Source organism: Mustela nigripes, chromosome X (assembly GCF_022355385.1).
Source record: "Mustela nigripes isolate SB6536 chromosome X, MUSNIG.SB6536, whole genome shotgun sequence".
Lineage (NCBI taxonomy): Eukaryota > Metazoa > Chordata > Mammalia > Carnivora > Mustelidae > Mustela > Mustela nigripes.
This window is the reverse complement of record NC_081575.1, coordinates 1832130-1856723: the sequence shown is the minus strand read 5'-3', so window position 1 is coordinate 1856723 and position 24594 is coordinate 1832130. Positions and strand designations below refer to the sequence as shown.

The following is a 24594-nucleotide window of genomic DNA, read 5'->3' as shown; positions in this document are numbered from 1 at the left end:
AAGGTGAAATTTTTCATTGAAAAGATAAACACATCGAGCCCTGGATGCTCCAGGATTTTCTTCTTGGAGGAACTAAGGGACAATGGTCCGACTGGGAGCACAGCTCCGGGATTTGTCTAGAAGCTTCTTTGGCTTAGCTTGCACACAGATTTTACTAGATTGGAACAGCCCAATAAAAATAGCAAAGTTTTTAAAATACGTGTTTTAAAAGTTTTAAATGAAGTGGTCCAGAGGGAGGATTGCCCAAGAGTGTGGCAGAAGCATGAATTCTCTGTGCAGACGTGTCCTTTCAATACAGGCCTGTAGGTGGGCTAGGAAGACTAGAAGGGGCTATACCTGGGTATTTGCCCTCTGCTGGACTCTGATAAAACCCCAGTAGTTCAGGATCTGCTGCTCTAACTTGCCCTGAGGGCAGGCCTTGTAAGACCAGACCGCTCTGGTGTATTTCAAAATGTCTACTTTCCCCTCCCGCCACCGGAAGCGTGAGACCTTTCTCCAATCTTCACTGTGCAAACCTGGGAGGGCTCCTGGAGATAAAATTCTTAAAAGTGTTGGGGCCTCCCTGAGATCAGCGCCACCCCTCCCTGGTTTTTTTTTTTTTTTTTTTTTTTTTTTTTAATGTCAGACGTGTCCACCCTGAACTACAAGTAAAGTTCAGGTTTTCCCAACCCAGCTCTGTTCTGCTAAGCTGTGATTCTCCAACTCTCCCTGTCCAGTGTTTGGAGCTGTGGTTTGCCCCGTCACCTCACTTCTCTGATGGATCTAAGATTGTTGCCTGTTGATGGCAGCTGACCAGAAGCCGGAACTCGCCTGGGTCTGTTTTCATAGGCTGATTGTTTGGTTATCATTACGAGTTATGTTTTACGTTTCTTCTACTTGAGTCAGAAAGCCTGGATGGTGAAGCTTCACTTAATTTGTTCCAGGGTCTTCAGGGACTATCGTCCCCCATCTGAAAACAATTGATTCATATATTTTGCCAAGTTTTCGAGTGACATAGGGCATGAAGGTAAATTCTGGACCCTGCTACTCCCTCATGGCCGTTATCAGTATTGAATAGTTTTAAGCTTTGTTAAGATAAATATGCATGCTAAATTTTCTAGAGTGAATATCATAGAGTGTACTACTTCCAAAGAAGTACAGGAAAAGTCCCAAATATTGAGGAACTATCTCAGTCCAAAAGAGGTCAAGGAGGAAAATAAAGAAACAAATATTGGAATAAGTAGAAAGTATAAAATAAGAGTTTAGAAATTAATCCAAACACCACTTAAGCAAAATAAATAGACTAAATTCTCTAGTTAAAGATGGGGCTTTTTGAAAATCCAGCTATAAGGCATTTATTTATAAGAGACACACCTAAATAATAGGACCTCACCCCACGCCCAAAAAGTAGATTGAAAGGGCAGGACAAGTGAGGATATAATAAATAATCCCCCAACAACAACAACAGCAAAAACAGCTACAAGGGGGCGCCTGGCTGGCTCACTTGGTAGAGCATGCACTTTGTAATCTTGGGGTCATGAGTTTGAGGCCCACATTGGGAGTACAGTTTACTTAAGAAAAAATACTATAAAGTACAAAATTGACAAAAACAATCTTGAAGATCTGGAAATCAACCGAAGGTATATAAATAAACCAAGAAGTGAAACTCAGGAATCTGTGGCATCCTGGCTTAAGTTTGTTCCCATCCTTCCGGCTTGTTTTGGCATGGGCCAGGGCAAGGCAGACCACGGAGACCAGCACCTTCTCCGCCTAGGTTTGAGGAAAGCTAACTCAGTTTGGAGTGGTGAATAATACGTACATCCAGCGACATTCTCAGTGGAAGTGACGTCGCAGAGGCAAACCAGCCAGGGAGCGCCAACAATGCAACTCTACTAGACTGACACTCGGAATGTGGTCGGGGCAAGCATATTCCTGGCTAACCGGAAAATGGAGATGTTTCAAACTAGTCATGCTCTCCTGGACTATCTTGAGGCTACACGCCTGTATATAGGAGACTCAAAAGGACCCAGTGGAAACAAAATACAAGGCAGACCTGCAAATAGCCTGAGCACTCAAAGAGCTCCCTACCCGGGCACACGTCCATCGGCAGTGCACATGAGTCTTACTAGCTGGGTGGCCCAGTTGGTTAAGCATCTGACTTGATCTCAGCTCAGATCTTGATCTCAGGGTAGCTAAGTTCAAGCTCCATGTTGGGCTCCACACTGGTCATGGAGCCTACATAAGAAGGCAGTGGGGGTGGTGCCTGGGTAGCTCAGTCGGACAAGTCTCCGACTCTTGATTTCAACTCAAGTTAACAATCTCAGGGTCATGAGATCAAGCCCCACCTTGGCTCTGTGCTCAACCAAGAGTCTGCTTCTCTCCCTCTCCCTCTGCCCTCTCCCTCTGCCCCTCCCTCTGCTCAAATAAATAAATAAATACAAACATAGTGACTGCACACTGGAGGGGACATATTCCACACAACAAAGAAGTGACAATACACATACACACACACACACAGAGCAAAGACAACCTCAGGAGGAAAAGGGAATATCAGAATTCAGCATTGCTGAAAAACATCATCCCAAATGCTCAGTTTTCAACAGAAAAATTTACAGACATGTGAAGAAATGGCAAAGTATGATCCACATTCAGGAAAACAATCAGGCAATAGAAACTACCTATGAGTGTTCCCAGATGTTAGAATTAGCAGATAAAAACTTCAAAGCAGGGGATCCTGGGTGGCTCAGTGGGCTAAAGCCTCTGCCTTCAGCTCGGGTCATGATCTCAGGGTCCTGGGATCGAGCCCTGCATCCATCTCTCTGCTCAGCAGGGAGCCTGCTTCCCCACCCCCCGCCTGAAAATCTTAAAAAAAAAAAAAAAAAAAACTTCAAAGCAGTTAATATAAATATATTCAAAGTACTAAAGAAAACCATTGTTCAAATAGTTAGAGGAAAGTAGGACAACAAAGAATCAACAAGAAGACACTCTTGATTAGATTACAGAAATTAGTTCTTTAAATAACTAAATGGAGGGGTGTCTGGGTGGCTCAGTCGGTTAAGTGTCTGACTCTTGGTTTCAGCTCAGGTCATGATCTCAGCGTCATGGGATGGAGCCCTGCATTGGGCTCCATGCTCAGTGGAAAGTCTGCTTCGGGGTTCTCTCTCTCCCTCTGCCTCTGCTCTGCCCCCTGTTTGTGCGTACGCTCTCTCTCTTTCTCTAAAATAAATAAATCCTTTTTTTTTTAATTTAAATAAAGGGTCACCTGAGTGACTTATTTGGTTAAGCGTCTGCCCTTGGCTCAGGTCATGATCTCAGGGCCCTGGGATCGAGACCCACACTGGGCTCCCTGCTCAGTAAGGAGTCTGCTTCTCTCTCTTCTTCTCTCCCCCCTGCTTCTGCTCTCTCTCTCTCTCTCTCTCTCTCTCTCAAATAAATAAAAAAAAAACTTTAAAGTGATAAAAAGTAATAATAAAAATAACTTAATGGAAATCATGGAGTTGAAGAGTATAATAACTGAAATGAAAACTTCTCAAAAGGTATTCAAGAGTAGGTTCAAGATGTTGGAAAAAAGAATTAGTGAACTTAAAAATAGATCAACATAAATTATCCTGGGCACCTGGGTGGTTCAATTGGTTAGATGACCGCCTTCAGCTCAGGTCATGATCCTGGAGTCCCAGGATTGAGTCCCGCATTGGGCTCCCTGTTTGGCAGGGAGTCTGCTTCTCCCTCTGACCCTCCTTCTTCTCATGTTCTCTCTCTCTCTCTCATTCTCTCTCTCAAATAAATACATAAAATCTTAATAAATAAATAATCCAATCTGAAAACCAGAGAGAAAAATGATTAAGCCTCAGAGACCCATAGAACAACAACAAGCATGCTACAATGAGTGAGATGAGATGCTTTGAAGAAGAGAAGAGAAAGGGACAGAATAAACATTTGAAGAAATAATGACAGAAACGCCCAAAATTTTATGAGAAACATTAATCAGACCCAAGAAGTGCAAAGAATCCCAAGTAATATAAATGCAAATAGAGCTAGTCATAGACACTTCATAGTCAAAGGTACAAGCCAAAGATAATCTGTTTTGAAAGCAACAAGAAAAAAATGACCCATGCAGAAGGGAACCACAACAAAATTAGCAGTTAATTTCTGATCAGAAAGAGTGGAGGCCAAAATATAGTGAAATGACATTACCAAAGAACTGGGGAAAAAACACTGTCAGTCAAAAATTCTATATCCAGCAAAACTGTCCTTTAAAAGTTGATGGTTAAATGAAGTGCCTGGCTGGCTCAGTCAGTAGAGCATACGACTCTTAACCTCAGAGTTGTGAGTTCAAGCCCCACTGGGTATAGAGATTGCTTAAAAATAAAGTCTTTTTTAAAAAAATGAAAAGTTGTGGTGCCTGGGTGGCTCAGTCATTAAGCACCTGCCTTCAGCTCAGGTCGTGATCCCAAGGTCCTGGGATCAAGGACCACACCAGGCTCCCTGCTCGGCAGGAAGCCTGTTTCTCCCTCTCTCACTTCCCCGGCCTGTGTTCCCTCTCTCACTGTCTCTGTCAAATAAATAAATAAATAAACAATCTTTTAAAAAATTAAAAGTTGAAGATTTAAGAAAGAGAGAGAGAGAGATTCCCAGATATACAAAGACTGAGAAGACTCACTGCTAGTACAATTCTTTACAGGAAATGCTAAGAGAAATCTTAGGCTGACTCCAGTTTGTAACTTGAATTCAAAGGAAGAAATGAAGAGCAGAAAAAAATGATTAATATGTGTGCTAAAATAAAAGTCTCAATATGTTTTTCCTCATTTCTTCTCTTATCTTCTTTGCAGGACATAAGATTGTATAAAGAAAGCAGTAATTACAACAATGTATTATTGGCTTTACAACCTATATGTATGTAATATATACATACATAACATGAGCTGTACCAAAGAGGAGGGAAAGAATGCAGCTATATTGGAGCAAAGCCTCTACATTTTACCAAGATTGAGTATTAATGTGAAGTGGATTGTGATTAGTTAAGATGTATATTGTAATGTAATTCAAGAAATATATAGTTTGGGGCGCCTGGGTGGCTCAGTGGGTTAAAGCCTCTGCCTTTGACTCGGGTCGTGATCCCAGGGTCCTGGGATCGAGCCCCACATTGGGCTCTCTGCTCAGCGGGGAGCCTGCTTCCTCCTCTCTCTGCCTGCCTCTCTGCCTTCTTGTGGTCTCTGTATGTCAAATAGATAAATAAAATCTTTAAAAAAAATCTTTAAATATATATATATATATATAGTTCAAAAAATCAACACAGAAAATAAAATGGTACATAAAATGGTAAATAAAAATATTTAATACAAGAGAAGGCAGTCAAAGAGAGGAACAAACAAGAATGGAGATATACAGAAAACAAATAGCAAAATGGCAAATGTAAGCCCAACTCCACAAATCATTACACTAAATGTGCATTGTCTAAACACCCCAATCAAAAATCAGAGATTCGAGGGCGCCTGGGTGGCTCAGTGGGTTAAGCCTTCAGCTCAGGTCATGATCTCAGGGTCCTGGGATCGAGTCCCGCATCGGGCTCTCTGCTCAGCAGGGAGCCTGCTTCCTCCTCTCTCTCTCTCTGCCTGCCTCTCTGCCTGCTTGTGATCTCTGTCTGTCAAATAAATAAATAAAATCTTTAAAAATAATCAGAGATTCGAAAAAGCAAGAGTCAAGTAACTATATATTGTTTCAAGAAGACAAATCTGGGGCACCTGGATGTCTCAGTAGGTTAAAGCCTCTGCCTTTGGCTCAGGTCATGATCCCAGGGTCCTGGGATGGAGCCCCACATTGGGCTTTCTGCTCAGCATGGAGGCTGCTTCTCCCCCTCTCTCTGCCTCCTTCTCTGCCTGCTTGTGATCTCTCTCTCTCTCTCTGTCAAATAAATAAATAAAATCTTTTAAAAAAAGAAGAAGACAAATCTCAGATTCAAAGACAAAAATAGATTTAAGTTAAAAGGATAGAAAAAATATATCATGCAAATAGTAAGCATAAGAGAGCTGGAGTGGCTATATTAATATCAGATAAAGTGGACTTTCAGACCAAAGCTATTGTTATAGACAAAAGGGACATTTCATAGTAACAAAAAGTTCAGTTCATCAGGAAGACATAGACGATATAACAGTTACAAGCATATACATATCTAACAACACATAAAGTAAAAATGGACAGAAAGGAGAAAGAGACAATTCAACTATGACAGTTGGAGATTTCAAAACCCCACTTTTCTGTAGTTGATAAAACGAGAAAGAACATCAGCAAAATGTAGAAAACTTTTTATTTATTTATTTATTTATTTATTTATTTATTTTTGTCAGAGAGAGTGAACACAGGCAGAGTGGCAGGCAGAGGCAGAGGGAGAAGCAGGCTTCCTGTTGAGCATGAGCCCGATGTGGGACTTTGATCCCAGGATGCTGGGATCATGACCTGAGCCGAAGGCAGCCACTTAACCAACTGAGCCACCCAGGCGTCCCTATAGAAAACTTTTTTAAAGATTTATTTATTTGAGAGAGAGAGAGAAAAAAACACAAGCAGGGAGGAGGGACAGAGGAAGAAGGAGAAGCAGATCCCCCACTGAGTGGGGATTCCCAATATGGGGTTTGATCCCGGGACCCTGGGACCATGACCTCGGCCAAAAGAAGATACTTAACCAACCGAGTCACCCAGGCACCCCATGATACAGAAATTTTAAACAACACTATCAACAAACCTGACCTAACTAAAATCTCTGGAACATTCCACTCAACAAATGCAGAGTACTCTTTTCAAATATGTATGGAACACTCTCTAGGACAGACTATAACTTAGACCATAAAACAAGTGTCAATACATATAAAAGGACTGAAATAATACAAAATATGTTCTCTGACCACGACAGAATTAAATTAGAAATTAAAAACAGAAAGACAACTAAGAAATTCAAAAATATTTGGAAATTGAACAAAACACTTCTAAATAACCCACAAGTCAAAGGAAAAAATTACAAGGGAAATTATAAAATATTTTGAACAGAATGAAAATGAAAATTCAACACATCAAAATTATGGGATGCAGCTAAAGCAGTATTTATGAGGAAATTTAAAGCTTTAAATGCCTCAACCAGCAAAAAAGGGAAGGGTCTCAAGTCAACAGCCTAGTGATCTACCTTAATAACCTAAAAAAAGAAAAGCAAACTAAATCCAAGCAAGCCAACATAAGATTGGTGTAGAAATGATTGACACAGAGAACAGAAGAAAAATAGAGAAAACTGATGAAAACAAAAGTTTGTTCTTTGAAAAGATCAACTAGGGGCGCCTGGGTGGCAGTGGGTTAAAGCCTCTACCTTCGGCTCAGGTCATGATCCCAGGGTCCTGGGATCAAGCCCCACATCCGGCTCTCTGTTCCTCGGGGAGCCTGCTTCCTCCTCTCTCTGCCTGCCTCTCTGCTTACTTGTGATTTCTGTCAAATAAATAAATAAAATCTTTAAAAAAAGAAAGAAAGAAAGAAAGAAAAGATCAACTAAACTGATCTTACCTAACTGATCAAGAAAAATTACCAATATCAAGAATGAAAAGGGGGCCATCAATACTGACTTACAGAAATTTGAAGGATTCTAAGGCAATGTTTTCAACAACTTTATGGCAACAAATTAGACAATTCAGATGAAATGGACAATTCTTATAAAGAAACAAATAACCAAAATTGACTTTAAAAGAAATAAAAAATCTGAATAGGTTTATAATAAGCAAATAAATTGAATTAGGAATTTAAATTGTTCCACAGCAGAAGAAATGAATAAACATTTCTCCAAAGAAGGCATCCAGATGGCCATTAGACACATAAAAAGATGCTCAACACTGCTAATCATCAGGGAAGTGCAAATCAAAACTACAATGAGGTATCATCTCACACCTGTCAGAATGGCTAAAATCAACAATACAAGAAACAAGTGTTGGTGAGGATAAGGAGATAAAGGAACCCCCTTGCACTGTTGGTGAGAATGCGAGCTGGTGCAGCCACTGTGGAAAACAGCATGGAGGTCCCTCAAAAAGTTACAAATAGAGCTACCCTAGGACCCAGCAATCATACTACTGGGTATTTACCCCAAAACACAAAAACACTAATTCAAAGGAATACATACACCCCTATGTTTATAGCAGCATTATTTACAATAGCCAACTAATGGAAATGGTCAATATATGAATGGACAAAGAAAATGTGGTATATAGACAATGGAATATTACTCAGCCATGAAAAAGAATGAAATCTTGCCATTTGCAACCAGGTGGATGGAGCTAGAGGGTATAGTGCTGAGTGAAATAAGTCAGAGAAAGACAAATACCCTATAATTTCACTCATACATGTAATTTAAGAAACAAAAACAAAACAAAATAGAGAGACAAACCAGGAAACAGACTTCTGGCTCTATCAACAAACTGACAGTTACCAGAGGGGAGGTGGGGGGATTAAGAAGTACACTTGTGGTGAGCACTGGGTGGCCTATGGAACTGTTGAATCGCTATATTGTACACCTGAAACTAATATAACACTGTTAACTAAACTGGGATTAAAATAATGGGAACACCTGGGTGGCTCAAAAAGGCTAAGCGCCTACCTTCAGCTCAGGTCATGTTCCTGGAGTCCCCGGATTGAGCCCCGCCTCGGGTTCCTTGCTCAGTGCGGAGCCTTCTCCCTCTCCCTCTGCTCCTTCCCCGCTGTTGCTCTCTCTCTCTCTCTCTCTCTCTCTCTCTCTCAAATAAATAAATAAAACCTTTTTAAAGATAAAATAACAAATTAATTAATTAATGTTCCCACAAAGAATTTCCAAGCCCAGAAGTCTTCACAGGTGAATTCTACTAAATAACATAACTGAAAATATATGTCAATAGAAAAACCTGCATCAAAGTGATCATGGCAGCATCAGTCACAGTAGCCGAAAGGTGGAAACAACACAGATGTACACATGGATTAACAAAATGTGGTCTACCCGCACGGGGGAACATACTTCAGTTATAAAAAGGAAACGAAGTACTCTTACACACTATAACACAGAAGACCTCAAAAACACTGTGCTAGACCTAAGAAGCCAAACACAAAGGGTCACATGTTGTATGATTGCATTTATGTGAAATACCAGACTAGCGAATCCATGGAGACAGAATGTAGATCAGTGGTGGGGGAGTAGGGGCGTTGGGGAAAATGGGGAGTGGCCAGTAATGATTTGGGGGGCGGTGATGAAAAGGTTTTTGAATTAGATCGCAGTGAAGGATGCACACTTTTGTAAATATACTAAAAACCAATACATTGTACATTTTAAAGGATGAATTTTACAACATGTGAATCATATCTCCATAAAATAAAGCAAATTCTAAATCTGAAAGGAAAAGGATTAAACAAGATATGCCAGAAAAAAATATTAACCAAAAGAGAGTTATCAGGCAAAGTAGACCGTAAGGCAAAAGCATTACAGTATTACTAATGCATGCCGCCAGATTTTGATCAAATATTCCACTTCCTGTAATATGTAGCAACTCCAAACTCATCTGTACTTAATAACCCAACTTAAAAATACATAAAGCCATCGTTAAAGGAACTGTAAGAACAGATTGAGAAAGAGCCATCAGGCCTCTTCTTGGGGCATCATGTGTGGCAGGCTTGGCTCCCCTGAAAATGACAGAAACTATCAGCAAGTCCATGGGGCCTAGGGGTGCCCGGGTGGCTCCGCCGGTTGAGCATCCAATTCTTGATTTTGGCTTGCGTCATGATCCGGAGGTCGTGGGATCGAGCCCCGCATCAGCCCCCGAGCCGAGGGTGCGCCCTGCTGGGATTCTCTCCCCTCCGTTTGCCGCTCCCCCCCACCCGTGCACGCAAGCAGGTGTGCACTCTGTGTCTCCCTCTAAAAAAAATTTTTTTTAAATCTCCATGGGGCCTGGAGATGAGATCTGGAGATGAGGTTGGTACATTTATCACAAAAGGCCAGATAGGGTTGAAAAATCCTGGAAACCTCTCAAAGGAAAAATCTAATCCTGTCATCACCCTCCAATGGCTCCCCAGCGCCCTCTTGAGAAAGTTCCCTTTCCAGGCCAAGCTCTAGCCACTGGTCACAACAGCCCCCATCAACCAAAGTGGGTCGTTTGTTATTTCCCAAACACTTCGCCCGTCATGGCTTGCGCACCTGAGAAGCCAGGGATGGAGGCAGGGCTGCCTGGACTCAGCTGGAGGGGAGGGAACATGCTTGCCGTGGCCACGCGCCACCGAGTTGGGGGCAGGAAGGGCTGAGTCCTGTCTGCTCCGCCATCTCATCTCGTGAATAAGCCCATTTCACTCCTGGGTTTGACTCCTTCCCCCCTTCGCCCTCCGTTTAGCCCATGACAAGTGATCTCCACCTTTCCAGTCCCCCTTCAGCTCCCTGGGCACAGGCCCTCTCCCCTCCCCATCTGTCACACCAAACTCCAGAGAGGTCCTTCTGGGGCTCAGACCGCACGCTGCAGCTCTGGCCCGCGGAAGACCTCCAGGTTCCCATTTCCCAGAGAATGTAAAGAAATGGAACCAAGGCCTGGGGCTCCCCCTTTTTCCTCACACTGACCACACGCACTCGCCCAGAGAAGGGTGAAGAATCCCCCGTCCTTTCCCCACGTCCCCACACACCCTCATGTTCCCGGTGAGCGCCCCTCATTTGCACAGAAGCAGTCAAGCAGGAGAAGGCTGGGGGCGCCTGGGTGGCTCAGTGGGTTAAAGCCTCTGCTTTACCCCGCATCAGGCTCTCTGCTCAGCGGGGAGCCTGCTTCCTCTTCCGTCTCTCTGCCTCCTTGTGATCTCTGTCTGTCAAATAAATAAATTTTTAAAAAAAAAGAAATTTCGTTGAATTCTGAATCACTTTGGAGACTAACTCTCTAAAATAAAAGAAGGCTGTGGGGCCATTTGACTTCTCTGTGCCTTAGTTTCCCCACATGTAAAACGGAGATGACAAGGAGAGGCTTGAGTTTACACATACGATGCTCTGTGAAAGAGGGCCTGGCACCCGGCACCCCGCAAGGCCCAACATGATGTTCGCTCCGGGTCTGCAGAGAAGGTTCAGAAACAGTCTCTTTTGCTCTGTTTTGGTGCCCCTTCAGGCACCTCCAACTCGCAACCCCCCAAACCGCCCTCATCTCTTTCCCAAACCCACCCCACTGAACCCTTCTTGGTAAATGGACCCAAACCCACCTCCTTGGTTGCCGGCCCCGCTCACCACAGGCTCCCGAAGAGCTCCCAGGACCCCCCACCGCAACCCCTCTCAGGATCCCTGTCCCCATGTCCAGAAACGCTGCCACCCACAGCTTCGCTCCAAGACAGAGTATGGGACCCACCCTGCGTGGTCCACAACCAGGGCACTCGCTTCCTGCTTCTTTTCGCTTCCTGACTGGTCCCTGGCAGCCGGGAAGAGGCCACTGGATCCCGCTCCCCACTCGCAGTGCCCAACTCTTCCAGCCGTCCAGGCTCAGCGCCAGCTGCTGGCCAGTGGCTCACCGCGGCTCACAGACTAAAGTCCGGCTCTCACCCTTCTGGGCCTCTCACCCGCGGTCCCCTAAACGCGAAATGCTCTCACAGAGCCCGCACTCCCCTACCAACAAGCTCCCTCGACATCCCCCCATGCTCTCCCCCTCTGATGAGTGGAAGAAGGATGCCGCCCCTGCCTGCCCTGGCGGTCCCCCTATCTCCGGACTCTCAGATGGGAAGGGACGGGCTTATCCCCCAAGTGAGGACTTCACCAGGGCCCGATTTGGGGAGGGAGGGCAGTGGGGAGGAGGGCAGCGGGGGGCGGGGAGAGGAATGGTTTTGAGAAGCGGCCACAAGTAGTGAAGAACCGGGAGGCTTGACGGATGTTTTTAGATGTGATCGTGGCGCCGCCTTCTGGTCGGAGGCCAAATTGCACCCCAGTTGGGTCGGGCGAAGCTGCGGGTCTAGCGGTCTCGGACCCAGCGCGACTCCTGGAAGGCCGGCTCTGGCGCTCGGGCTCCCGGCTCCCTGAGCAGCCCGCACACGACGTTCCCCTCGCAGGTCACTCCTATCATCCGAGTAAGCTAACCGCCTCCATCCCAGGGCCTCCTGCCCGAGGGCAGGCACCTGGCATGCTGGGCCCAGCAGCTGGCACAAAGCAGAGGCCCAGGTGTCCAGTGCAAAGACACTACGTGTTGGGACAGGAGATGACAAGGGGCCCATGGGAGCCATGCACAGGGCAGTAGAGCGCAGGAAGTGGGCGGGAAGAAGCTAGGAGAAGGAAGGTACAGATGGGTGTGCGGGTGTGCATGCCTGGGAAGGAGCGGGTGTGTGCATTCCCTGCTCCCCGCAGGCATGCCGTGCCTGGCTGCTCTTCTCAGTGGAAGCCAGGCCCCCTGGGTCCAACCCCAAACACTGCCGCAGCCCGCCCCAGCCAGCCCTGCTTGGGCCTCACTGGCTCCCCCGAGGTCCCAAAGATCGACAAGGATCCGTATCCCCTGCAGTGGGGAAGAAGGGGAGACGAGCATGCCCAGAACTCTGCTCTGGTCAGGACTACAGTGGGTTAGGACTACAGTCAGGACTACTGTGGCCCTAGGGGTCCTCCCTAATGAGGGAGGAGGAAGGCCTGGCAGGGCTAGGAGAGGCTCATGGTCTCAGAAGGCAGGACTCTGGAGCCCGGCCCAGCCAGAATGGGGTTCCCAGGCGCAAAGGCCATGCAGACCAGAGGACTAGCCTCTGCTATTCCCACCAGAAGCCATCACCAGCCCAGCCCGGGTGTCTGCGCCAGTGCCCCGTCCCAGGAGCATCGTCCCAGGAGCATCGAGCCCTCCCCTCCCCCGCCCTGGAGCACATGGGCTCCAAGCCACAGGACAAGACAGGTGTTGAGCCCTCGCTGGGGCCTTCTCCTGGCCACGGAGCTCCCAGTCCACCTTCTGGCGCCGGGGTGCCTTTTGCACAGGAGGTGCCGGCTGGAAATGCTCTCTGTTGGGCCAGGGCCATGGAAAGGTGCGGGAAGGAATGGAGGAGACAGCCCAGGGCTCGGGTCACCCTCCAGGCTCCGCTGGGCCTCCACTTCCCCATGAGCCCTTTCCAGCCCGGCCCTGCAGCCCATTCCCAGGGGACCGGAGATGGCACTCCTCAGATCCCACTTTGGCCGCCCACAAGGCTTGAGCCGCCTCCATTTTCTCCCAAGGAGCCAAAGCCACATGGTGGGCTGACTGCTAGGGTGGCTGGCCGGCCAGGCCGCCTCCTGCTGGCACTTTGGAAAATCTTGAACCCCTGGGAGGTTGCATGCCAAGGTGGGAGGGAACCGACACTCAGGTGGCTGTGGGTGAGGTCACGTGCTGGGGTCCTGTGGGCAGTGGGCCTGCCTCCTTGGCTTCCTTCCCACAGGTGACATCATCCCCTCCACAAGCATCCCCCGTCCCTGTCCCTTCCCCTCCCTCCAGCTCACTACTGGCCCATTGCTCTGTCTGTCTTTATTGATTCGGGGAAAACTGGAGGGGGCTGGAGGGCCACGACACAAAGCGGGACCACCACAGTCAGCAAAGCACAGAGCGGCGTGCGGGAGGAACTACCCCTGGAAGCCACCTTGGCTCCGAGAGGGGGTGTGGTGGTGACAGTGGAGGGCATCCCTGTGTGTCCCCGTGCACGCAACCCATCAGCCCCTAGGCACAGAGGGCAGAGGGGAGTTCCACTCCTGCCCCAGTGCTGTGCACCACACCCACACATCTCGAACTCCAGCAGAGGCCAGCCCAGGGTCCTGGGGGTGAGGAAAGCGGTCTGGAAGGGGCCACCCATGGGAAGGGGATCCAGAAGTCAACGCACTTGGCCACAGCGTCTGCCTGGGGGGGAGGGGGACAGAGAAGCATGGGAAAGGAGATGGTCAGCCTGCCCCACACCACCTGCTCCCAGGCAAGGCTCTTAGCAGCAGTGCCCACTGGGTCTCAGCAGCGAGCACCTCGTAGCTCCTCACGGTCCCCTCGGTCCCCAGCCCCCACTGGCCTCTATCATCTGCTTCTCCTCCTTCATCTCCTTCCTGTTGGCTCCTTCCCCTCTGCCTCCACTGTCTGCACTGGCCCCTCTGCTCTGTGGGGTCTGCCCTGCTTAGTTCTTGGGCACCCGGAGCCCACTTCCTTCCAAGTTCACTCAGGAGTCAGCTCCCAGCAGGTACAGGGCCCACACTCGCACACCTGGGCATCACCACTTGGGGGGCTGGCCAGACTGGAAGCCAGGGTGGCTGTGGCGGGCCACCCTCCGCTCCGACGCCTCCTCGCCCTCAGGGCTCTGGCCCAGCTTGCGGATGTGGCGCAGGAAGGAGGTGGCGTTGAACGCTCGCTGTGGGGATAGAGGGGTGTCAGGCCACGCCCTGGCCCTAGCCCCAAGAATTTGAGGACCACAGAGGCCATTGGCAGCCCAGGCTAGCCCCCTGAGGGGCGGGGATGGGGGGGCAGCCTCGAGCCGGGTCCACAGACCCGTCCCCACACTGACCTTCCAGTGGGTCCGGGCAAAATTCTTCTGGATCTGCTCACTGACTGAGCCCAGGATGTCCTTGTCAAAGGCTGCATCCCCCGAGATCCTAGGGTGAGGCCAAGGGTCAGCGGGGGGCGGGTGGGGGAGGCTCTGAGGGTGTGGTCCCTCTGGCCCCGGGACAGGTTGGCATGGGTCCCACTCACCAAAGATGCTGTAAAGCCTGCTGGCAGGTGAACCTCTTCTGGGGATCTCGCTCCAGAAGGTGCCGAATGAAGTCTTTGGCTGTAGTGGGGGAGGTCGGATCAGCCCAGCCCGTCCGCACCCCCTCCGCCACCCCCACCCCTGAGCTCAGGGCCAGCTTCAAGTTCACCTGATTCTGAGATGTCATCCCAAAAGGGAGAGTCAAACTCGTAGCTGGCCCTCAGGATCTGGCTGAAGAGTTCAGGGTCGCTCTCGTCGTAGAAGGGGGGGTACCCACACAGCCTGGCGCCCACACATGGATCACCCGGCTGCCCAGCCCCCCCCCACAACCCAGCAGAGAGCAGGCAGGCAGAAGAGGAGCCTTCCCAGGGGTCACTCACAGGATGTAGGAAATGACACCCAGGGCCCACACATCCACAGCCTTCCCGTAGGGTTTCTGCTCCAAGAGCTCCGGGGCTGGGGGTCAGAGACAGAGGGACGCGTGCCCGCACGCCCACACGCCATGCCTTCAGTGCTGCCGGGCTCGACCTGCCTAACCCTGGGAATGACCCAACACCGCCCCTGGGCCCGGTATGTGGCTCCCCGCGGTGCCCCATACCGCTCCCAGTCCCCCCACGAGCCTCAGAGTGCCCCGCTCACTGACCCACATATCCCGGGGTCCCACAGGCAGTGCCCAGCATGTTGCCAGCCTGGATTTTGGAGAGGCCGAAGTCAGAGACCATGATTTTGGAGTCCTCAAAGGGCGTGGCGTAGAGGAGGTTTTCAGGCTGTGACACACCAGAGAAAGTACCAGGTCAGCCCTGGCGCAGCCCCTGGTGCGGGGCACCGTCCAGTCCCCCAGACCCTTGGTGCACAGGGAGGCTGGGCAAGGCCCCGGCCGGCAGCCAGAGGGCAGGCACCTTGAGGTCTCGATGCACGATGCCCAGGCTGTGCAGGTAGGAGACGGCCCCGAGGACCTGGCCCACCAAGTGGCTGGCGTCTTTCTCCGTGTAGGAGCCACGCTCCATGATGCGGTCAAACAGCTCGCCCCCTGTCACCCTGCGAGGAGTGCGGGCTCAATGATCGGGCCCCCACTCCCCATCCCGGCCCATCGGGCCCCCACTCCCCACCCAGCCCCGGCCACCCCAGCCGGCCCCTGCCCTCCTCACAGCTCCATGGCCAGGTAGAGGTGGGAAGGGCTCTCGTGGACGTCCTCCAGAGCCACGATGTTGGGGTGGCTGACCCTGCAATGGCAAGAGACAGGCCCTGATGGGCCATGACGGCCCCCACTGGGCCCCTCAGGGTCCAGGAGGGCTTTGTCCTACCCCTAGCCCCTGCGCTGGGAAAGCCTTCCTCTCTCTTCTCTTCCTCCCTCCTCTGCCTCCCTTCCCTACCACAGGCAACCCCTGTCCTGTCCAGCAAGGCAGAGCCCCAGGCCAGGTGTTCCTGGGGCTGCAGAAAAGGCAGGGCGCTCTCCCCAGCCCCCCAGCCCCACCCGCACCCGCACCCCTGGACGCTGGCCTTGAGCCACCGGCAGGCTGGCCAGCTTCTGGCTCACACCTGCGGAGCACTGCGATCTCGTTCTCCACCAGGGCCTCCTTGCCTCGAAGGGCTTTCTTGGGGATGCACTTGAGGGCAACAAGGTGTGAGGAGCCCCGCTCCTGGGCCAGCATCACCTCAGAGAAGGCGCCCCTGAGGCGGAGAGGGGGAGGGGGGAGGCAAAGAGCAGGAAAGGAGGGGGAAGGGGTGGGGAAGGTCCTCCCAGTCCCGCGCCACACAACCGGCCCCCACTCAGTCACTGACACACACACAGCACATCCATTGACACACATTCGCTGACACACACACACACACACACACACACTCACGAGCCGAGCTTCTCCCGGATCTCATAGACGCTGCTGATGTCTTCCGTCTGTTTCTTGAGCAGCAGCATGTCTGCGGGGGGTCGGGGAGAGATGGAGGGAGGCCCCCTGGGCGAAGCCACTCTCAGCTACCCGCTGAAAAACACCGAAACCACCCCCAGCCCGGATACATCTTTCCCCTCCCCCACCGCCCAGGTCCGCACTCCCAGGTGGGCGACTCCCAGCGAGGCCACCGCATACACTCCTCCCCTCCCAGACACGAGGCCACCATCCGGTGCCCCCCACCCTGGCACCCCGACGGCGATCAGCACCCAGACACCCCCTCTGCCTCCGCACAAGCGAGTCAGCCGAGATCGGCCTCCTTCCAGAAGGCTCTGAACACCCCCACCCCATTCCCTCCAGGCCCACCACCATCCACAGCGCCCACAGACACCTCCCCCCCTACCCCCAGGCCTAGACCTGCCACCCACGGCCCGGCGCTCACAGGCACACGCCACTCAGGCCACCAACCCTCCTGAGATGCACCTGCGACCCCCGTGCCCAGCCGCCTGCCACCGCCACGGCCACCCACGCGGCTGCCCAAGCGCAGCCTGGCCCTGGGCGCCTCGGGGCGGGAGGGATTCGGCAGCCTCGGCCTCCCACGTCTCGAGCTGCGTGGGCCGCGCCGGGCTTGACAGGTGTGCGCGGGGACGCGCGGGGGCTGCGGCGACCGCGGCCCGGAATCCCACGCACCCCCGCCCGCGCGCATCCGCGCTGAGGAGCGCCGGGTGCGGACCTGGAGCCGAAACCGCAGCGTCGCCTCGCGCAGTGGCCGCCGCGCCGAGCCCCCCGCCCGCGCCCCGCCGGACCCGCCCCCTCCGCGCGCGCCCCCGCCGGCCGCAGGCGACGGAGCCGGCGATGGCCGAGCGAGGCCTCCGCGCTGCAGGGCGCCTTGTAAGGCAATCCGCCAGTGCGGGCGGGCACCGCCTCCCCTCCGACTCATTCATGCCAGTTCCTGCCGGCTCCGTTCCCTACGGGGCCTGACTGGGCCAGCCCCAGGGCCTTTGCACCACCGGTGTGCTCCACCCGGATGTCTCTTCACCCACCTGTTGACACGGCTCTCTGCCTGCCTTGAGGTCTCTTCCCTAGCTCCAACCCTGCTACTGGCATTTCCATCACCCTGGCCTGAGCTCCCCCATCAGCACTCAAATGGAGGACAGCAGCAGCCTCCCCACTGGGCTCCTTCTGCCTCTAACCCCATCCTTCCCCACTCCTACCCACAGTCTCTTCCCCCTGAGCAGCTAGAGCATTTCCTATATTGAGACCACTTCCCCCGGCCTCCAGACCCTCCCGCAGCTCTCCATGCCAGCAGGAGTTGAAGCACAAGTCCTTACAGTGGCCTTCCCTGTCATTGCCCTGGCCCCTTTTCACCCACTTTCCCCCTTGTGCAACTAGCTCAGACCAACTCCAACCACACCGGCTTCCTAACTGGCCCTCAAACACACCACACATGCACCTGCCCCAGGGCCTTTGCACCTACCCCCACAGCCCTTGCACTCACTACCTCTCTGCCTGGAATGCTATTCACTCAGCTATCTGCTTGGCTTGCTCCCTCACTCTATCAAGTCTCAGCTCCAGGTTCACCTCCTCAAATAGGCCTGCCCTGCCCACTCAGCCCCGTCTCTAATACATCACTGGGCCTGCCCCGTCTACAGAAGATCTGTCATTGCAAACCGACCTTCTCTGCCTTGTCTGCCCCATCAGTACCTCCACTCCCAGAAATTGTCTCTGCCCACCCAGCTCAGGGAAACACGTGCGGGGTGACTGAACTCAACCTTTCATCCCAACCGTGAGTGGATTCTTCCCATCCGATCCCATCTCGGTTCTGGCCCTCCTCCTAGGGCGTCTAGGCCCGCCAGGGATAGGGGAACAGGTGTCTTGGCTGTTGACAGGAACACATCCATACGGGCCAGTGCTGCAGGGCTTTCATAGAGCCCCAGGGCCCAGGGACAGCCTGCCGAAGCTCTCTCCGCAGGGGTCTGTGGGCCCTGGTGGGACGCAAGGTTTTGTAAGAGGATCCACAGGACAGGAAGAGGTTTTTCAAAATCATCTTTCCAGAACTCAGCCCCTGCGTGTCTCTGTTCAAAAGTTGGCAAGTCTGAGAGGGTCCCTCCACTTCCTGTTCCCATCTACCTTCCCCGGTTATCCACCCAGTTCACTCAAGAAGGTTCCAGGAGCCCCACCTTACCTGCTTGTCTAATCATAAGAAATGGAATTTAAGGGGTGTCTGGGTGGCTCAGTCATTAAGCATCTCCCTTCCACTCGGGTCATGATCTCAGGGTCCTGGGTTCGGGCTCCCCCCTCAGTTGGGAGTCTGCTTGAGATTCTCTCTCCCCCTCTCCTTTTGCCCCTCCTTTCTCTCTCTCTCTCTCTCTCTCTCTCTCAAATAGATAGATAAATAAATAAACTTTAAAAACAACAACAACAACAAAACCGTGTGGCCCATCCAGACAGTGGAAGCGCTATGAAGCCAGAAGAAAAGAACGGATCTTGAATACATACAGTCACTCTGAAAACAGCTACATGGTGCATGAGGCCCTTTGTACAACATTCCAGAAAAGGCAATACTGTAGATGGAGTAATCAGATGGACAGTGGCCGGGGGCTTGAGAGAGGGGGGTAATGTCTGACCCCGGAAGCCCAGGAGACGTTCAGGGCCGTGAGGCTACTCTGTGCAGAGCTGTGATGGGGGAGACCCTGGATAAGTCACAACTCAGAGAAGCAAACAGCAGGAAGAGCAGAGCCTAACATCTGCAAATGTAAAAATAATCCTTTAGGAAACTGGGGGATCTCAGGAAGGAAGGCCAACCGGGCACAAACAATCTAGGCATATGGCAAGTGTACGACAGCATTCCACTGAGGGGGGCCGGGGCAAAGGGCCGGTGATCGCGCAGGGTGGTCTCGGAATTGTCAACTCTAGTTGACAACGTTGTTCCCTGCAAGGGGAAGAGTTAACAATTCCGAAACCACTCTGCATGCACACTGGAATTAAACAATTAAGTAAATGGAAGGCAGATGCTAGGAGCCCGCTTTCCCACTGTTTGAGTGGGATGATGCTAGAGGAGGGAGGTGCTGGAATGATCCACGTGGTGATGGGTCAGAGCTGATGATGTTTACCTTAATCTACAGACGCTTGTATATATACAAAATGTGCGTATGGAATGTGTACTGGAGACGCACAGACTGTATCTAACTATATATTACATTGACCAATCTGTTATATATGTAGACATAATCTATAGGTATGTTTATAGATATGTGTTAGGATACACATAAATTTCCTTGCTCCATCAGCAAAAAGAGCCTAGAAGCTATAACACACCAGCAACAATAAGCACAGGAGAGCCAAGACCATGGTTTCTAACAGCTTTCTTTTATAAAGGGCTCCTCGGAGAAATGGCTCAGTCTAGCGCTGGGACACGAAATATGCAGGATGAGCCGGAAGCTGTTTATAATGCCAGAAAGTAAAGAAGGGAAGTGTGCTCCTCATGCGCTCTCTCTTGCTCTCAAACACAGAGTGATGGGGGCATGAAAAAGGAACACGGGAGCCCACGGGAAGAGCGCCCAGCTATCAAAGATGGGACAATTTGAGCAACATAACAAAGCAGTACAAAATAAATCTGGGGATGCCGGGGTGGCTCAGTGGGTTAAGCCTCTGCCTTCAGCTCAGGTCGTGATCCCAGGGTCCTCTGCTCAGCGGGGAGCCTGCTTCCCCCTCTCCGCTTCCCACCCCCCGCCTGCCTCTCTGCCTACTTGTAATCTTTGTCTAATGAATAAATAAAATCTTTAAAATAAATAAATAAAATAAAATAAAATAAACTTCAGCTATTATAAATAAATGATCCAATAAATAAATGGGAGGGGGAGAAACAAACTCTGTGCAGAAAATTCTAAATAATTTACTCTTCAAGTGTGAGCTGCACACAGTGATTTCCTTCCAAAAAGGATAGATTGGCAAGGCAGAGATTCAGTTGAAAGTGGAGATAACCCAAGACCAAACGTGACTCCAGCCAGGTGACCGAGGTTGACGTGGACAGTGGTGAGTCACGTTCAGAGCAGGCAGCCCGGCTAGGATGTCATGGGAAAGGACATTCGAGTAAGCCGAGGAAACCCGACTTAAGACTATGGACTTTGGTTAATCACAAGGTGCAGTACCGGTTGATTATTGTAACAGAGTGTGCGGTCGGGGCACCGGGCTGCAGGGGCACCTGGCTCGGGAGTCCCAGAGGTCACAAACCCCAAGACAGAGAAACAGGTGTTGGTGAAAGAGGAAAGCAGTTTATTTGGGGGAGGCCAACACCAGGAAGAGAGCAGACTAGCATCTCAAAGACTCTTTCCAAAATGCCAAAAATACTTCCAGGTCTATGTAAGGAAAATGTGAGGCAAAGGTGAGTGGGTATGAGCCGGTGGGCAGTGAAGGAGATCATATCCTTGGAGTCACTTTTGAGCGGAGCCTCCCTGGCTCCGGGCAGTCCCTCTGCCGGAGGGGATAGTTTCGGTTGCTGTCTGGGAATGGTTTGCCTGCAGGGTCTTCCACCGGAGCCAAGAGAATGGCTGGAAAGAAGGACCCAGCCAGCCACCCTGAGGTCAGAATCGAAGCAGCCAGGTTGCCCCTCCTGGGCGCTGGGGACTCTCCCAAGCCTCCAGTCCCCAGCCCTGGGGATGGCCTCAAGCCACTCTCCTGTCCCCAGCTGTTGCAAGCACACAGCCCTTCACGGTGTCCCGAGCTAATTCTAATGCCAAAGCTCCTTGGGCCCCGACCCTAGCTCCAGCCGCCAAGGTCCTCCAGGGATAACAGGGATAACAGGCCACCCCAGGGTGGCGTGTCCTCCCCTCCATGCACCCACTCAGCCGCCCCCCTTCAACCCAGGCCATGGAGACCCTGTGAGCCCCGCAGCCTCACTTACTGCAGGCACCGGGTCTGACCCCCAGCTGGAACCCCCAGGCCTCCCTGCCCTCCCCCCAGCTCTCTCCTTCTCCCCTCCCCCTCGTCCAACTCCAGCCTAACCGGGCTCTGGGGGGGCCCTCCATGCCTTCTGCTGGGGGGGGGGTGGGGGGCCCCCTAGGGGAGAGGCCCCGCCCAACCCCCCCCCCCCCCCGGACCTCCAGGAGCAGGGAACACCAGACCCTGGCAGGCAGCCTCCTGGCCTTCACCACCCCACTTATCCCGGGGAGGGGAGGGTGGCAAGATGGACGTCTGCAAAGCCCGGAGAACCCACGGAGGGCCGAAGATGCCTCTGCTCTTGATCTCCTCTGGTGGTCAGCGTTCCGTGGGAGCTGCCCCGGCCCTCTTCATCAACTCAGACGCCGCCAGAGGCTGCTTGGGTCAGCACACCAGAGGCCAGAGTGCCGGCTCCCAGCTCCCACTTTGGACACCTCCTGCCAATTCATCCCAGCCAGAGGTGAAGCTGGGTCCGTGAACTTCGGGCCACGCAGAAGCCCAGCTCGCCTTGGCCGCCTGCGGGAGGCAGCGCGGCTCTGGTGAGGATGCCCCCCCCACCACCACCACCTCTGCCTCACCTCTTGGGACAAGTGGCATCATTACCTGCTGGAGGAAGACTGGAGTGGGGGAGGGGGGAAGGTGCAGCCTTGCCAAGTCTGGTCTGGCGGCCTATTGTACCCACCAGATATGGAGGCCTATATGTGTCTAGAGACACTCGTGAAGGCCCCCCTGGAGCGGTGGGGGCCTCGGTCCTAGGAGTCCTGGAGCTCACACAGGCCATTCCCAGCCTCCAGCCCAGCCACCCCCAGTCCCAGCAGCCTCTGACCCCACAGAGGCAGCAGTAGGCTCCCTGAAGGGGCAGCTCCTTCACAGTTCTGCCACTGGCCTTTGAACCTGCCTCCCCTCCCGGGGGAAAGAAGAGTCCCCACCCTTGGCTCCTGAAGGCCCTTTTCTCCCTCGGCGCTCCCTGCAATTAATCCACTTCCCTAAAGTGCCCCGGCCTGCCCAGGTCCTCCTCCAGCCACCGCCTTCTCTCCCCACCGCGACCCTTGGCGAGCAAGATCTTAGTCTCGAAAGCGTCGCCGACACCGGCCACGTCCGCACTTCCCCCCTCCCTGCTCGGCAAGGCCGTGTGTGACCTCCGCCCCATCCGCCCCGCCCCGCCCTGCCTCGACTGGGGACCAGACCCTCAGCCTACTTCCTGGGCTCCTCTTCCCTCCGCGGTTTACTGCGTTTCCCCTTAGTCCTTGCTCCCCAGGTGCCCCCCCTTTCTCCTGGCCATCTAGGGGTCACGTACTTCTCTGTGGCCTCTCTGTCTCCAGACCAGCCTCACTCTGAGACTGGGCCAGAGAAATCTCTAGTTAGAGTCTTCTGAGGAGCAGTGCAGCCCTGCTGCCCTGAGGGTCCCTACGCTCCCCCCCCACCCCGGGTCCCTACACAACTTAAGCTCCGGCCACCCCGCGGGCCTCCCACAAAGGCCCCCAGGGCCTCTTCTAACAGTCTGGGTTGGAGCTGCTGCCCCTCCCTCATCCAGCAAGCTCAATCTGGCTCGAGCCAGAATTGCTTTTCTTCCTAAAGCCGCTGGATGGCTGAGGGTTTAGCTTAACGGGATGAGCCATCTGGGGACAACAGCCCGGTGATCAAAGTCTGGGACCGGTTGGGGGTTGGGGGCTCACTTCACATCCACACCAGGACAGTGACCCCTTCCTTCCCCATGCCAAGGCTACTCTTGGCTCTCCTGCGCTGCTGGTGGGGAAGCTGCTGAACACCGGTGCTAGGGAGGCGGGACTGGCCCTGGGGAGAGAAACTCTGCAGGTGGGGAGCTGGGGCCTCCCAGCTGAGGCCTTAGGGGGAGGGTCTGTGCCCCCGACCGGCACCAGGGGGCAGCCTTCCCCTGTTGGTGCCAGTATCTCCTGCTAGTGTGGCAGGAGGCTGGAGCTAGCAAGGGTCCCTACCACCCCTCCTTGGGGACCAAGTGTAGCTTTGCCAGGCAGGCTTGTCTCTGGCCACCAAGATCTATTGAGACCTGTCATCCCAAGGGCTGGGCCCCCGACCTCCAGCTTCCAGGGTTCCTTCGTGGAAAGCCAGGAGGAAGCAGGCCGGGGTGCTTCTGGCAAAATTCCCCTCCCCCAGCACACCTGGAGGTTCAGCCTCTCCTTTGCCTGCCAGCTGAGCGCAGTCCCTGCCCCTTTGGCGCAGGGAGCCGGGAAGCTGTAGGCCTTGGTACCCAACACTGGCCCAGGACCTCGCTGGGAGTCAGGAGAAGGTTCAGGGAGACAGCAGGGACTCGAAGGACAGAGAAGAGGCTGGGGGCCGACGCTGGCTGGAGGGCAGCCAGGGCAGTGGCTTTGCTAGAACCATGAAGGGTAGGTCAGCAGGGGCGGTCTGGGCGGCGGCCAGGCCTAGGTGAAGCTGCGGTCAGGCGCGGCGCGGTCCCTGGGGAGGTGGTACCCGCCGGCGCCCCAGGTAGCAGCCATTCGGCTTCCCGCTGAAGTGGCGTCTTCTCCTCGGGAGGAGGGAAGGAGGAGGGAAGGAGGAGGTGGGCGGAGTGACGCGGAGGGCGGGACGAGGGGGAGGGGGACCAGCCTGGTCGTGGGGGTGGGGCGACAGTGACATCACCCTGGAGTCGGTTCTTAAGCAGCCGCCGAGCGGCCCGGGGAAGAGAGGGACGGTCGGAGCGCGGTGGCGAGTCGCTGAGCCCGCTGGGGCCCTGAGAGCGGCTAGAGCCGCCGCCGCCGGGAAGGAGGGGCGAGCGCGCCCGGGCAATCCGTCGCCGCCGTCGCCTTCGTCGTTGTCGTCGCCGCCGTCGCCGCAACCGCCACCGCCACCGCCGCCGGAGCAGCGGGCGAGCCGGGCCGGGGCGGGGGGCGCGGGCCGCAGGCCCCTGCTCCGGCCGCCGCTTGGAGACCGTGGGCGCCCGATGCCGCCCGCGCCCCGCTAGATTGAATCTCGGGCCCGGCGAGCCGCCGCCGCCGCCCGAGCCGCGGGCAGGAGTCTCGGGAGCCGCCGCCGCCGCCCGGCCGGGCCCCGCCGCCGCCCGCGCGCCCCCGGGCCCCCGACACACATGAGATTCTTCAGGCTCACTTTCAAGTGCTTCGTGGACTGCTTCTGACCGCGCCGCCCCGCCTCCCCG

General features: G+C 53.3%; 1 protein-coding gene across 7 annotated transcripts; it reads right to left on the bottom strand.

Annotated features, from left to right (window-relative positions):
• Window positions 1-13444: 13444 nt before the first annotated feature.
• PNCK (pregnancy up-regulated nonubiquitous CaM kinase) lies at window positions 13445-17312 on the bottom strand. 7 transcript variants are annotated; one of them, XM_059385766.1, is made up of 12 exons: window positions 17257-17312; window positions 16485-16554; window positions 16177-16308; window positions 15786-15860; window positions 15537-15675; window positions 15281-15404; window positions 15018-15093; window positions 14807-14919; window positions 14640-14718; window positions 14455-14542; window positions 14157-14301; window positions 13445-13808 (listed from the first exon to the last, which is right to left on the bottom strand). In XM_059385766.1, exons 2-11 carry the CDS (start codon window positions 16550-16552, stop codon window positions 14164-14166), a joined length of 1032 nt encoding a protein of 343 aa, XP_059241749.1. In that variant the 5' UTR covers window positions 16553-16554; window positions 17257-17312; the 3' UTR covers window positions 13445-13808; window positions 14157-14163. The 7 variants fall into 7 exon arrangements, with proteins under 7 accessions (XP_059241749.1, XP_059241748.1, XP_059241747.1 ...); XM_059385765.1 differs by having other exon boundaries at window positions 16485-16616; window positions 17257-17302; XM_059385764.1 differs by lacking the exon at window positions 17257-17312 and adding an exon at window positions 17007-17082 and having other exon boundaries at window positions 16485-16616.
• Window positions 17313-24594: the final 7282 nt, after the last annotated feature.

What these genes read in the sequence shown, in the direction of transcription:
- PNCK (XM_059385766.1), bottom strand. Translation starts at nt 16,552, where the DNA reads ATGCTGCTGCTCAAGAAACAGACGGAAGACATCAGCAGCGTCTATGAG. An exon ending in TGGGACCCCGGGATATGTGG is followed by an intron (nt 15,094 to 15,280) that starts GTCAGTGAGCGG and finishes TCTGACCCCCAG; the next exon opens with CCCCGGAGCTCTTGGAGCAG. An exon ending in TTGCCCGGACCCACTGGAAG is followed by an intron (nt 14,302 to 14,454) that starts GTCAGTGTGGGG and finishes CTATCCCCACAG; the next exon opens with CGAGCGTTCAACGCCACCTC.